This window comes from Amyelois transitella, chromosome 10, assembly GCF_032362555.1.
Source record: "Amyelois transitella isolate CPQ chromosome 10, ilAmyTran1.1, whole genome shotgun sequence".
NCBI classification, from domain to species: Eukaryota; Metazoa; Arthropoda; class Insecta; order Lepidoptera; family Pyralidae; genus Amyelois; species Amyelois transitella.
In genome coordinates this window covers 1,171,386-1,184,024 of record NC_083513.1, presented here as the reverse complement: position 1 = coordinate 1,184,024, position 12,639 = coordinate 1,171,386, and the positions used below count along the sequence as shown (strand labels likewise).

Here is a 12,639-nt window from a genome sequence, read left to right as displayed (position 1 = left end):
TGTAGAGTGTTCTTGTAGGGTCACATATCCGTGACAGATGTCATAATATGTTCTTCCGCTTTGTTTGTAGATACAATGTATCAAATGATAACTTACCTTCCTTTTATTTATTTCATTATTAGTTTATAAATATTGATACAGGTTTTATATGAAACGATCAAGAAGCATTGGAATAATTGCACATTCAGTCAACTGGATGTGTCAACATGATCGATCCTATACGGGTTAGGTTCCCCTGCATACATACATACATACATAAAATCACGCCTCTTTCCCGGAGGGGTAGGCAGAGACTACCTCTTTCCACTTGCCACGATCTCTGCATATTTCCTTCGCTTCATCCACATTCATAACTCTCTTCATGCAAGCTCGGCGGTTTCGGGTGCTTTTGACCTGACCCTTTACCAGGACGTCCTTAATTTGATCAAAATACGTTCGTCTAGTTCCCCTGCAATTTGGCTCAAATTTATTAAATTTTTCAATGTGCCGCCGTGCGGTTCCCAGGACTAATACAAAAAAGAATAGGACCACTCCATCTCTTTCCCGTGAATGTAGTAAAAGGCAACTTAGGGATAGGCTTATAAACATGGGATCCTTTTTTTAGGCGATGGGCTAGCAACCTGTCACTATTTGAATCTCGATTCTATCATCAAGCCAAAAAGCTAAAGGTGGTCTTTTCAAGACTGTACGTTACAATGTTTTCGATAAAAAAAAAATCAAAACCTTTATTAACATCGGTCTGTTAAAATATAATGTTAATACTTAATAAGGTGTGTTCTAGTTTTATCAGAAGCTGAATGTCATTGTAATTAAGATAGATATTGATGCTTATCTTTGTCTAACATTCGTAAGTAGTGTGAGGCCAAGTTCTTCGCATGCGCTGAATCTGAAAAAAGTACTAAGTATTTGGAGTAAGGAGATAAATTTAGGTTTTTGTTTTGAAGAATCGTGAATCATGAAAATTTGCGTAAACTTTTTCGGTGATTTAATTATGATAATGAGTATGCCGTGTTGATATAATCATTATATATCATTATACATATATATCACGTGTTTATCGTTAACGGATTGACGTTCAATTGTAAAGCTTAATGACGGAATTGAGATTCAGATGGTGACAGGTTGCTAGCCCATCGCCTTAAAAAGAATTCCAAGTTTATGAGTTAAATAAATATTGTCCACAAATTATGTAGTAGGTATCTCTAGACAAAATTATATTAAACTAGATGCCGCCCGCGACTTCGTCCGCGTGGAATCAATCCCGCAGGAACTCCGGGACTATATGTTATTCTGGGTCTTCAGCTACCTACATACCAAAATTCATCGTAATCGGTTCAGTAGTTTTTGCGTGAAAGAGTAACAAACATCCATACTGACATACAAACTTTTGCATTTATAATACTTATTAGTAGGATCTCAAAATAAAACACAGTTTCAAAGTGACTTGGCTCGCAGCACTACCGAGTACCCAGCTAAGAAAACATGGAAATAAAATACTGGTTTACTCTCAAATGTAAGTTTATGGCTGTGGAAAATAGTCGTGGAAAAAAGAATATGGCTGACATAGGCAACAATGTGGAAATCGGCAGCTATTCCTATGATGACGCGGTTGAGATGACTGGTATGTTTTTTCTGATCCTTGATGAATCCTTGAAGTGAAATAAAGTACTGTTATACATATGTAAAAAATGCGTGTTTCAGTTATTGACCTTAGTAGCGGCTTATTGTATTAGATGTTAGGATGTGGTTGAAATGATGTATTTTCTTCAGCAAAATTAAACACGATGCCGTGTGGATCCCGGCACCAATACAAAAAAGAATAGGACCACTCCATCTCTTTCCCATGGATGTCGTAAAAGGCGGCCAAAGGTTAGACTTACAAACTTGGGATTCTTTTTTTATGCGATGGGTTAGCAACCTGTCACTATTTGAATCGCAATTCTGTCATTAATTAAGCCAATTATACAAGGGATATAGGCGTGACCATATGTATGTTTGTTAAACACGATACAGAAATCAGTTATCTTCTTCTCTTCCCGTAGATGTCGTAAGAGCGTGTAAAGGAGTATTCAATTCTAAATACAACTCTTGTTACCGAAAAAGTTTTGCCAAATCTTATAAAAAACGGCGGGTACCATCATGCACTGGCCGGGATTCGAACCCGGGACCCCCTGTGTCACAGACAAGCGTACTACCGCTGCGCCACGGATGCCGACATAGGATATGATGTAATATGTGTGTGTGTATGTTAATTTCAAGCCAAATATCTGAACGTGGCCATTCAGTCTTTTCAAGACTGCTGGGATATAGACGTGACCATATGTCGGGTTAAAGAAATCTTTATTCTCATAAGAAAAATATTCACTTACATGAGAACTTAGAATCTAAGCTTAGACTATACACATTTAGGTATGTCGTTGCATGCAATATGTTGATGCAGTATAAGTACATTTAAAGGTAAATTGACAAACAAGTTTACATACATATGATCCATCTTTATCCCTTACGGGGTAGACAGAGCCAACAGTCTTGAAAAGACTGATAGGCCACGTTCAGCTGTTTGGCTTAATGATAGAATTGAGATTCTAATAGTGACGGGTTGCTAGCCCATCGCCTAAAAGAAGAATCCCAAGTTTTTAAGCCTATCCCTTAGTCGCCTTTTACGACATCCATGGGAACGAGATGGAGTGGTCCTATTCTTTTCTTTTATTGGTGCCGGGAACAACACGGCACTGCCGGGAACCACACGGCATAAACACAAACAAGTTTAGTTTATAATTATTAAAAAAAACATGTAGGGTAGTAAGGTAATCATTACAACCGGACGGCTCACCAAACACTGGTACTAAGCAGCGATGTATGTATGTATGTATGTCAATTTCTGCCATTATTCTCCAGGTCATGGATGGTACAACCGCTGGCTGCTGGCCGCCAGTTCTGTGATCAGCATAGCTGTAGTCCTGGACATGTTCGGCTTCACCGTAGTAATGGCAGCTGCCAGATGTGACCTGCAGCTGGGACTCAGGGAGACAGGGATCCTGGCTTCGGCACCATTCGTTGGTACATACATATAATCACGTCTTTATCCGTTGCGGTGTAGACAGAGCCGACAGTTTCGAGAAGGCCACGCTCAGCTGTTAAATTATGGAATCCAGATTCAAATAGTGACAGTTTGCCAGCCCATTGCCTACAAGAAGAATCCTAAGTTTATTCTTCCCCTTAGTCGCCTTTTACGACATCCATGGGAAAGTAATGGAGTGTATTGTTTTTTCTATTAGTGCCGTGCGGTTTCCGGATCCCGGATTTAAATAAATTGATGATTTGTGTGACTATTACAATTTCTGAACTGTACCTACTAATAATAAATATACCTAATTAAATAATATAAACTAATATTAATTATTTTATAATAAAAAAAACTATTCTAAATTTACAAACTAAGTAACTACTCTAGCAGATGGTATCTATGGTTTACTAGTTCTTGAGCACATATATTTTGTGACTTACAGGCGTCATATTTTCTTACCCCTGGAGTTATTTTGCGGACACCCGCGGCAGGCGTAGAGCGTTGCTGCTGTCTAGACTGTTGGCTCTGTCTACCCCGCGAGGGATATAGACGTGACGATATGTATGTATGTATAATAAAAAAAAACTATTCTAAATTTACAAATTAAGTAACTACTCTAGCAGATGGTATCTATGGTTTACTAGTTCTTGAGCACATATATTTTGTGACTTACAGGCGTCATATTTTCTTACCCCTGGGGATATTTTGCGGACACCCGCGGCAGGCGTAGAGCGTTGCTGCTGTCAAGACTGTTGGCTCTGTCTACCCCGCGAGGGATATAGACGTGATGATATGTATGTATGTTTAATAAAAAAAAAGCTATTCTAAATTAACAAACTAAGTAACTACTCTAGCAGATGGTATCTATGGTTTACTAGTTCTTGAGCATATTATTATGACTTACAGGTGTCATATTTTCTTACCCCTGGGGATATTACGCGGACACCCGCGGCAGGCGTAGAGCGTTGCTGCTGTCCACATCAGGGGGGTGCTTGATGGGCACCCTTGCTGGGTTCTCACCGACCTGGGAAGTCATGTTTGTCATGAAGATCCTTAGTTGCAGTTTGTGAGTATGATTTGATGAGACACGAATGAGGACTTCTACTACCTGGTGTTAGTCTAGGTTACATTGTCACTTTTCCAAATTCAAATTCAAATTCAACATTTTTATTCATTACTATAGGATACTATATATCGCTTAAAAATTGGCAAAACGTATGTCAAAACAACATTGGTTGACGTCAAATAAATTACTTAAAAACTAAGTTTACTGCCGCTTCCAAGGCGTCAGTGCAGAAGAAGCGGGAACAAACTGCACTGCAGCATTTTCTTCCTCCTTCCTTCCTTCTTCCAGAGACGAAATTACAGTATGTAAGTACGCCTTTACGACCGTTGTCCGGGATTTTTACACGAAGCGATTCTCGTCCGATCTCCGCAACGTTTGCAGGGAACCCCAACTGATTTTGTATAATGGTTTCATATTCAGTTGCCTGAATGTGCAGGTTTCCTCACGATGTTTTCCCTCACTGTAACCGATGGTTAGTTCTCAAACAAATGTATGCTAATGTATGTATATCAGGGTTTTACAATAATAGTCGATGTTCTATCGATACTGTCATAGGCAGATAGTATAATGAACAACTTTTTTACGACACTAATCAGACCATCTCGTTTAGCAGTGGTACCTGTGGTCGGCTAATACCACAGAAATTGTTACGAGTGTAAGTAATATACCAATATTTCACTAAGATTTCTGTGGCTGTGTTTGTTATAGGCGTGTGTAATTTAATTGGATTCATTACCCATGTGTGAAAGAAAGCTTATGGCGCTGCGTGTTTCTTGGCAGAGTACAATACAATACAATACAAATTATCTTTATTGTCTATAAAATTACATATGTTGTAGAAACATACATTACGAATATGATGAGCAAATGTGGATTTATCGCTAAGCAATCTCTTCCAGCCAACCTTTGGGTAGTGAAAGACAAAAACATGAAACCGGGCTGCATAATTCAAAGATATTAGTGTCTAATAAATAAACTAAAATAGGGCAACTCAATTTCTTTCCGTGGATGTCGTAAAACGCGACTAAGGGACAAGACACATACATAAAGGCAGGCGGGAGGTCATAAAACTTTCCGGTATGATGATATAGATAAGAACTAACATACTGTGACCTGACCCCACGTAAAGAGCGGCAAAAGGTAACGACAAAGATAGAAAGTCATATATAAAGACTAGATTGCTGAAAGAAGTAACTTCTAAATCAAGAATTATTTATAGTTAATAATACTTAGTTCCCCTTTTTCCAGTTCAGCTGCGTCATTTACTCTCACGATGACGTACGTGGGAGAGGCTGTGACCAGTGAACACAGAGCTAGGTACCTCTTCATACTCACTGGTATGAACTTGCTATCAGAGTTCATTTATTTTGGTAAGTCTCCATTTTGGATTTTACTAATTGCTCTGTTCAAATTGACATCAAAGACCGTACATATATATATTACTAGCTGTGCCCGCGACTTCGTCCGCGTGAAATAGTTATTTTGGGCATCATTGAAGCCTTTAAGGATGAATAATTTTACCAGTTTTTTTCACATTTTCCATTATTTCTTTGCTCCTTATACTAGTTGAAGCGTGATATTATATAGCCTAAAGCCTTCCTCGATAAATGGTCTATTCAACGCAAAAAGAATTTTTCAATTTGAACAAGTAGTTCCTGAGACTAGCGCGTTCAAACAAACAAACTCTTCAGCTTTATAATATTAGTAGAGATTTGCAAGTTTGTAAAGCGATTTCTCTTTAGAGTACGAACCGATTTGATGATATATTTTTTTGATTAAAATGAGATACTTTCGAGGAGTCAGTCATTAGATCAAAATAAATGAATATACATGTATACGAGACAAATGACATAGATTGAGTTAGCCTCGAGGTAAGTACGAGACTTGTTTGTTACAAGATATTAACGAATCATGCCGTGAGGTTCCCGGCACCAATATAAAAAAGAATAGGACACACAATCTCTCTCCCATGGATGTCGTAACTGGCAACTAAGGGATAGGCTTATAAACATGGAATCATTCTTATAGGCGATGAACTAGCAATCTGTCACTATTTGAATATCAATTCTATCATTAAGCCTAACAGCTGAACGTAGCCTACCAGTCTTTCAAGACTGCTGGCTCTGTCTTTCCTGCAAGGGATATAGACGGGACTATATCTATGTATGTAACGATTCTAATAGAGAACTTGAAAAATCGAGGTAACTAAAATCTTAAAAAATTGAGGCGTTGGAGGATTGAATTTAATAATGTTTAGCAACCTGTCACTATTTGAATATCAATTCTATCATTAAACCAAACAGCTGAACGTGGCCTATCAGTCTTTTCAACACTGTTGGCTCTGTATACCCTGCAAGGGATATAAACGTGATTATATTTATGTATGTATTTAATAATGTTATTTCTAAAAGTTTAAGACATTTTTATCTGCTATGTAGTATGTAGTAGACAGTTAATAAAATGCTTAAGAGCTATGAGATTAAACTCAGATTATAACTTCATAAAATTCTGTTACAGGATTAGCCTACCTGATCCTTCCCCTGGACTTCAGTTTGCCAATGTCCTGGCTTTCTATCAGTTTCCGACCTTGGAGACTGTTCACCATCGTCATGGGTCTTCCCCTGGGTCTTGGTGCATTGATGCTGCTGTATCTTCAGGAGAGTCCAAAATTCTTGGCTGATAAGGGTATGACGCATGAAGCTTTGGACGTGCTGAAGATAATATTCGAAGCTAACGGGGGGAACAGTGCGAATTATCCTGTACGTAATAAATTTGTTTTCTTTTTTGGAAGAAATAAACACAATTAAGCTATATTTCGCTCTGTCTACTCCGTAGGATATAGGTATAAACTCAAAAACTCTGGACCAGTATTGATGAAGTTTTGCACGTCACGTCTATATCCCTTGCGGGCTAGACAGAACCAGCAATCTTGAAACACTGGCAGGCCACGTTCAGCTGTTAGGCTTAATAATAGAATTGACATTCAAATAGTGACAGGTTGCCAGCCCATTGCCCACAAAAAGAATCCTAGTTTAAAGCCTTAGTCGCATTTTACGACTTACATAGGAGAGAGAGTGGTCCTATTCTTTTTTGTTTTGGTGCCAAGAACCACACGGAACTGTTTTATAAATCGTGTTAGTTAGTTAAATTTCGTTATAATTGGTTTTAAACTTTCTCATTGCATTATACTATTTATCTATACATATAATAAAACAGTAAAAATATTTTGTCTGTACATTTAATATTTTGACTGAAACAGATAGAGATTTTTTTTTTTACATTTTTTGTCTGTCTGTCTGTATCTGACTGTATGATCAAGATTCAACTCGAAATTTACGCGGACAAAGTCGCGGGTAACAGCTAGTAAATTATATAGGTATTAAACACGCACGTAACGTACCTTTATTTTATCTCGGACGTTTCGAATCATACAAGGAGAGTGTGGAGGGAAAGGTCGGAGTGGGAAGACCTAGACGAACGTATCTTGATCAAATTAAGGACGTCCTGGTAAAGGGTCAGGTCACGAGTGCCCGAAACCGCCGAGCTTGCATGAAGAGAGTTATGAATGTGGATGAAGCGAAGGAAGTATGCAGAGATCGTGGCAAGTGGAAAGAAGTAGTTTCTGCCTACCCCTCCGGGATGTATGTATGTATGTTTGTTTGTATTGTATGTATGTTTCGAATCATGTTAGAACGAGCGCGGTCACTTATGACAGGACCTTAAAGTTTTTAATAGCAAGTTGTCGGCTTGTGTTTTTAATGAGCCAATTTTATACAACTCTTAACAATTACATTGACGGCCTCTGTGGCCCAGCGGTAGTGCGCTTGTCTGTGTCACCGGAGGTCCCGGGTTCGAATCCCGGCCAGGGCATGATGAGAAACGAACTTATTCTAATTTGCCTGGGTCTTGGATGTTCATCTTTATAAGTATTTATTTCAAAATATAGTATCGTTGAGTTAGTATCTCGTAACACAAGCTTCGAACTCACTTCGAGGCTAACTTAATCTGTGTAATTTGTCCCTTATTTATTTATATTTAATTACAGGTCACATCATTGAAGAATATCAACGCACCAGTAAATTCGAAGTTCTGGAGATCAATTGTGAACCAGACAATGCCGTTGTTCAAACCACCATTGCTGTGGACGACTTTTAAATTATATTTTCTCATGATTATTTGCACTACCACGTAAGTATAGCTTACAGTTAGTGTAGCTAACAGTGTTGTCTTTGGTGATAATTTGGAAGTACATACATATAATCACGTCTATATCCCTTGCGGGTTAGACAGAGCGAACAGTCTTGATAGACTGATAGGCCACGTTCAGCTGTTTGGCTTAATGACAGATTTGAGATTTAAATAGTGACAGGTTGCTAGTCCATCGCCTAAAAGAATTCCAAGTTTATAAGCCTATCCCATAGTCGGCTTTTACGAGATCTATCTACGGGATGGAGTGGTCCTATTCTTTTTTTATTAGTCCCGGGAACCACACGGCACACTGCACAGTACAGATAAATTGATGATATTTAAAAAAAATACGTCTGTCTGTAGTGGTTATTTTATAACTTAATTTTGGTCTTCTTCATTAATTACAATAAAAGTCATACTATTTGGAACTGCTCTATTTATTAAGGTTACTGTTCACAGGATATGCGATAAAGAAGAAGAATTAATCGCATATCCTGTGAACAGTAACCCTAATAAATAGAGCAGTTCCAAATAGTATGACTTTTATTGTAATTAATGTAGATGATGTTTACGCACACGCCATACCGTTCTAAAATTCATCTCTCCTCTCTTGGGTCTACTGGAAGAGATTTCTTTTGAAATAAGTAGAACCTTTGTATTAGAATTACTGTGTTAAATGCTCCTGTAAATAATTTTGTGGAAATAAAATAATGAATGAACGAATGGATGAATGAATGAATGAACGAATAAAGGAATGAATGAACGAACGAATGAATGAATGAATTAACGAATATATGAATGAATGAATGAACGAATGAATGAATAAATAAATAATAAACAAATACAATTTGAAGTTTATATGTATAGACAGGTGCAGGAGGAGGTCAACGCTTTAATTTGTAATGTTTTTGTTTTGTTTTCAGTAACAATGTGTTCCTGATGTGGTATCCTTTGATAGTGAACATATTCTTCAATTCTTTAGCTAACGGCTCCAGCGATGGCGCAAGTTTCTGCCAATTAATATCAGAAAATATTCCTACTTCTGGTGATGTTGATACTGTAAGCTCCTTTGAAATAACTTTCATAGTAATCTAATTTTAAGTTGTATCAACAAAAATATGCAAATTATCCTAGTCGAGAGCCGTGTGGTTTCCGATGTTTTAGAATAGAACCACGACTTGTGATAGGCTTAAAAACTTATAGGATTCTGCTTGTAAGCATCCTGTGACTATTTGAATTTCAATTCCATCTTTAACTATACAGCTGGCCTTTCAGTCTTTTCAAGACTCTTGGCTCTGTCTACCCCGCAATGGATGTAGACGTGACAATGTGTGCAAATTATCATAGTCATGTTCTAGCGTTAGTTCAGGCTATGACTTTACTTCTGTAAAGATAAAACCTGGGTTTACCTATTACCACGATCCCAAAAAAAGGGGAAATTACATTTTTAGATAGATAGATAGTTACGTATATGATTAATAGTAATTAAAAATGTGAGTGTGCAATGTGCATGTATGTGCATTGATGGACAGTGAAGAGGTCCTGACTCAGCGTAATATCGCAGGTGTATACACATGCGATACTGATGATTCTGCCAGAACTGAAGATCAGCAAAGTGGAGCCACTAACAGAATTTACATGCTCGATTCTAACTTCCGCATTCTTCTAGAAGAACCTAAATACATAGTCACGTCCATATCCCTTGCGGTGTGGACAGAGTCGATAGTCTCGAAAAGACTGTTAGGCCACATTCAGCTGTTTGGCTTAATGATAGAAGTGAGATTCAAATAGTGACAGGTTGTTAGGCCACCGCCTAAAAAAAAGAATCCCTTTATAAGCTTATCCCTTATGTAGTCGTCTTTTACGAGATCTACGGGAAAGATATGTTGAAGTCCTATTCTTTTTTGTATTGGTGCCGGGAACCACAAGGCAGAACATACATACATACATAAAATCACGCCTCTTTCCCGGAGGGGTAGGCAGAGACTACATACTTTCCACTTGCCACGATCTCTGCATACTCCATACACAAGGCAGAAAGACGAACTAATTTCAGATAACATGCGATGACACTATATCAACGAACACTCTTTACGCCGGCATGGTCTACGGCATATTCTTCTGCGTCCTCACCCTCCTCATCTCCCTGGTGGCCGTCCACCGCCGCCTGGTTCTCATAGCCACCTTCATCACCTCTTCCGTCAGCGGGTGCCTGCTGACTGTGGTCAGCGAGCCCATCAGTGTGATGATACTGTTCACGCTACAACAGGGAACTATTGTTGGGATAGGCAGCGTGGCTTCGTTTTTTACAGATTTGTATCCTACTTCTTATAGGTGAGTATGATTTTATTTTGTTATGCTAGTAGGCTTATGGACTTAGAATTCTTTTTTATAAGTCCCTGTACTAATATAAATATAAAGAAAAGTACCAGTCCATCTCTTTCCCATGGATGTCTTAAAAGACGGCCAAGGGATAGGCTTATAAAGGGATTCTTCTTTTAGGGGATCAGCTTGCAGTCTGTGTCTATTTTAATCTCAATTCTATCATTAAGTCAAACAGCTGAAAGTAGCCTATCAGTCTTTTCGAGACTGTTGGCTTTGTCTACCCCGTGGGGTATGCCTTTGACCATGGATCCTGGATCGGGCGAGTCAGGTTTTTACACGAAGCAATTTCCATCTGAACCCCGCAACCTTTGCCGGTAAACCTAACCAGTATTGGATCCATGGTTACACATCCAGTTGCCTGAATGTGCAGGTTTCCTCACGATGTTGTCCCTCACCGTAAGAGTACCGGTTAGTATACAAACTAATGTTCATAACTTTGAAAATAGAATTTGCAGGGGAACCCAACGTCTTCCTGATATATTTGACGGCCACAGTGGCGCAGCGGTAGTACGCTTGTCTTTGACACCGGAGGTCCCGGGTTCGAATCCTGGTCAGGGCATGATGAGAAACAAACTTTCTCCGATTAGCCTGGGTCTTGGATGTTTATCTATATAATAAGTATTTATAATAAAATATAGTATCGTTGAGTTAGTATCTCGTAACACAAATCTCGAACTTACCTACTTCAAGGCTAAGTCAATCTGTGTAATTTGTCCCGTATATATTTGCATTTCATCTCTCCACAGAGGCCTGGTGACCAGTCTGTCCATGATGTTTGCAAGGTTCATGTCTATGGGTGGAGTGAACCTCGTCGGAGCTACCATATTCAACTATTGCGCTGCCACTTTTTACGTTTGGTCCGCTTTCGTGATGAGTAAGAACATTACAATTATGTTAGACGATATCGTGACTATTGTATTAGATTCTGACAAATAAAAAAAGAACGTTTAGAATGCTCTGAGTCAACTTTTTTAAAGTATATAGAAGTAATATAGTTTATTGTGGCACGGGTTAATCGAAGTCAAAAAAAAAATCAAAGGTACAAAGAAAATAAAAATAAGACAGAATTTTGCTTTAATTTCTCCTAACGGATTTTCCCTCTCCCAAGACTGTTAAGAATAATAACCCTTAGTCGCTTTTTACGAGGAGAGATTCTTTTTCTAATTGAAAGTACGACGGCTCTTTTCAAAATTCTGTGTCGTAGTTGTATTGGGCTTGTCTGTGACACCGGAGGTCCCGGGTTCGAATCCCGGCAATTTTTTAATTGACCTGATTCTTGGATATTTATCTATATCATTTGAGTAAGTATATCGTGACACAATTCTCGAACTAACTTCGAGGCTAACTCAATCTGTGTATAAATTTTTTTATAATTATATATTTAAAATATTATATATTTTGTATTAGTGCCGTGTGGTTCCCGGCACCAATACAAAAAAGAATAAGACCACTCCATTTCTCTCCCATGGATGTCGTAAAAGGCGACTAAGGGATAGGCTTACATACTTGTGATTCTTTTTTTAGGCGATGGGCTAGCAACCTGTCACTATTTGGATCTCAATTCCATCATTAAGCCGAGCAGCTGAATGTGGCTATTCAGTCTTTTCGGGACTATTGGCTCTGTCTACCCCGTAAGGGATATAGACGTGACTATATGTATGTATGTGTTAAAATATTACACTATTTTATTTGCAGGTGGCGTGGCAGTAACGATGTTGTTACCGAGAGACAATACCAGTAAATTATAATTATACTTAGGTACCTACATACTGTGTAAAAATAATTTAATAAATTATCTTTTACTTACGATAACTTTTGTTCATCAACTTGTTTAACCTGACACCATCAAGCAGACGAATTACCTTAACCAGGACTGTGGTTAGAGGAACCCCGGAACTCCTCTCCAGGAGGTGAGGGTATAACCGAAGACTAA

At 38.4% G+C, this 12,639-nt stretch overlaps 1 protein-coding gene across 1 annotated transcript; it reads left to right on the top strand.

Moving 5' to 3' along the window:
* The first annotated feature begins 1,494 nt into the window (after positions 1–1,494).
* Positions 1,495–12,480, top strand: LOC106136744 (synaptic vesicle glycoprotein 2C). The gene is made up of 10 exons (XM_060946165.1): positions 1,495–1,621; positions 2,899–3,060; positions 3,974–4,133; positions 5,382–5,503; positions 6,651–6,892; positions 8,179–8,321; positions 9,245–9,380; positions 10,378–10,655; positions 11,453–11,580; positions 12,402–12,480. The coding sequence occupies exons 1-10, from the start codon at positions 1,522–1,524 to the stop codon at positions 12,452–12,454; spliced, it is 1,524 nt and encodes a 507-aa protein (XP_060802148.1). The 5' UTR covers positions 1,495–1,521; the 3' UTR covers positions 12,455–12,480.
* Positions 12,481–12,639: the final 159 nt, after the last annotated feature.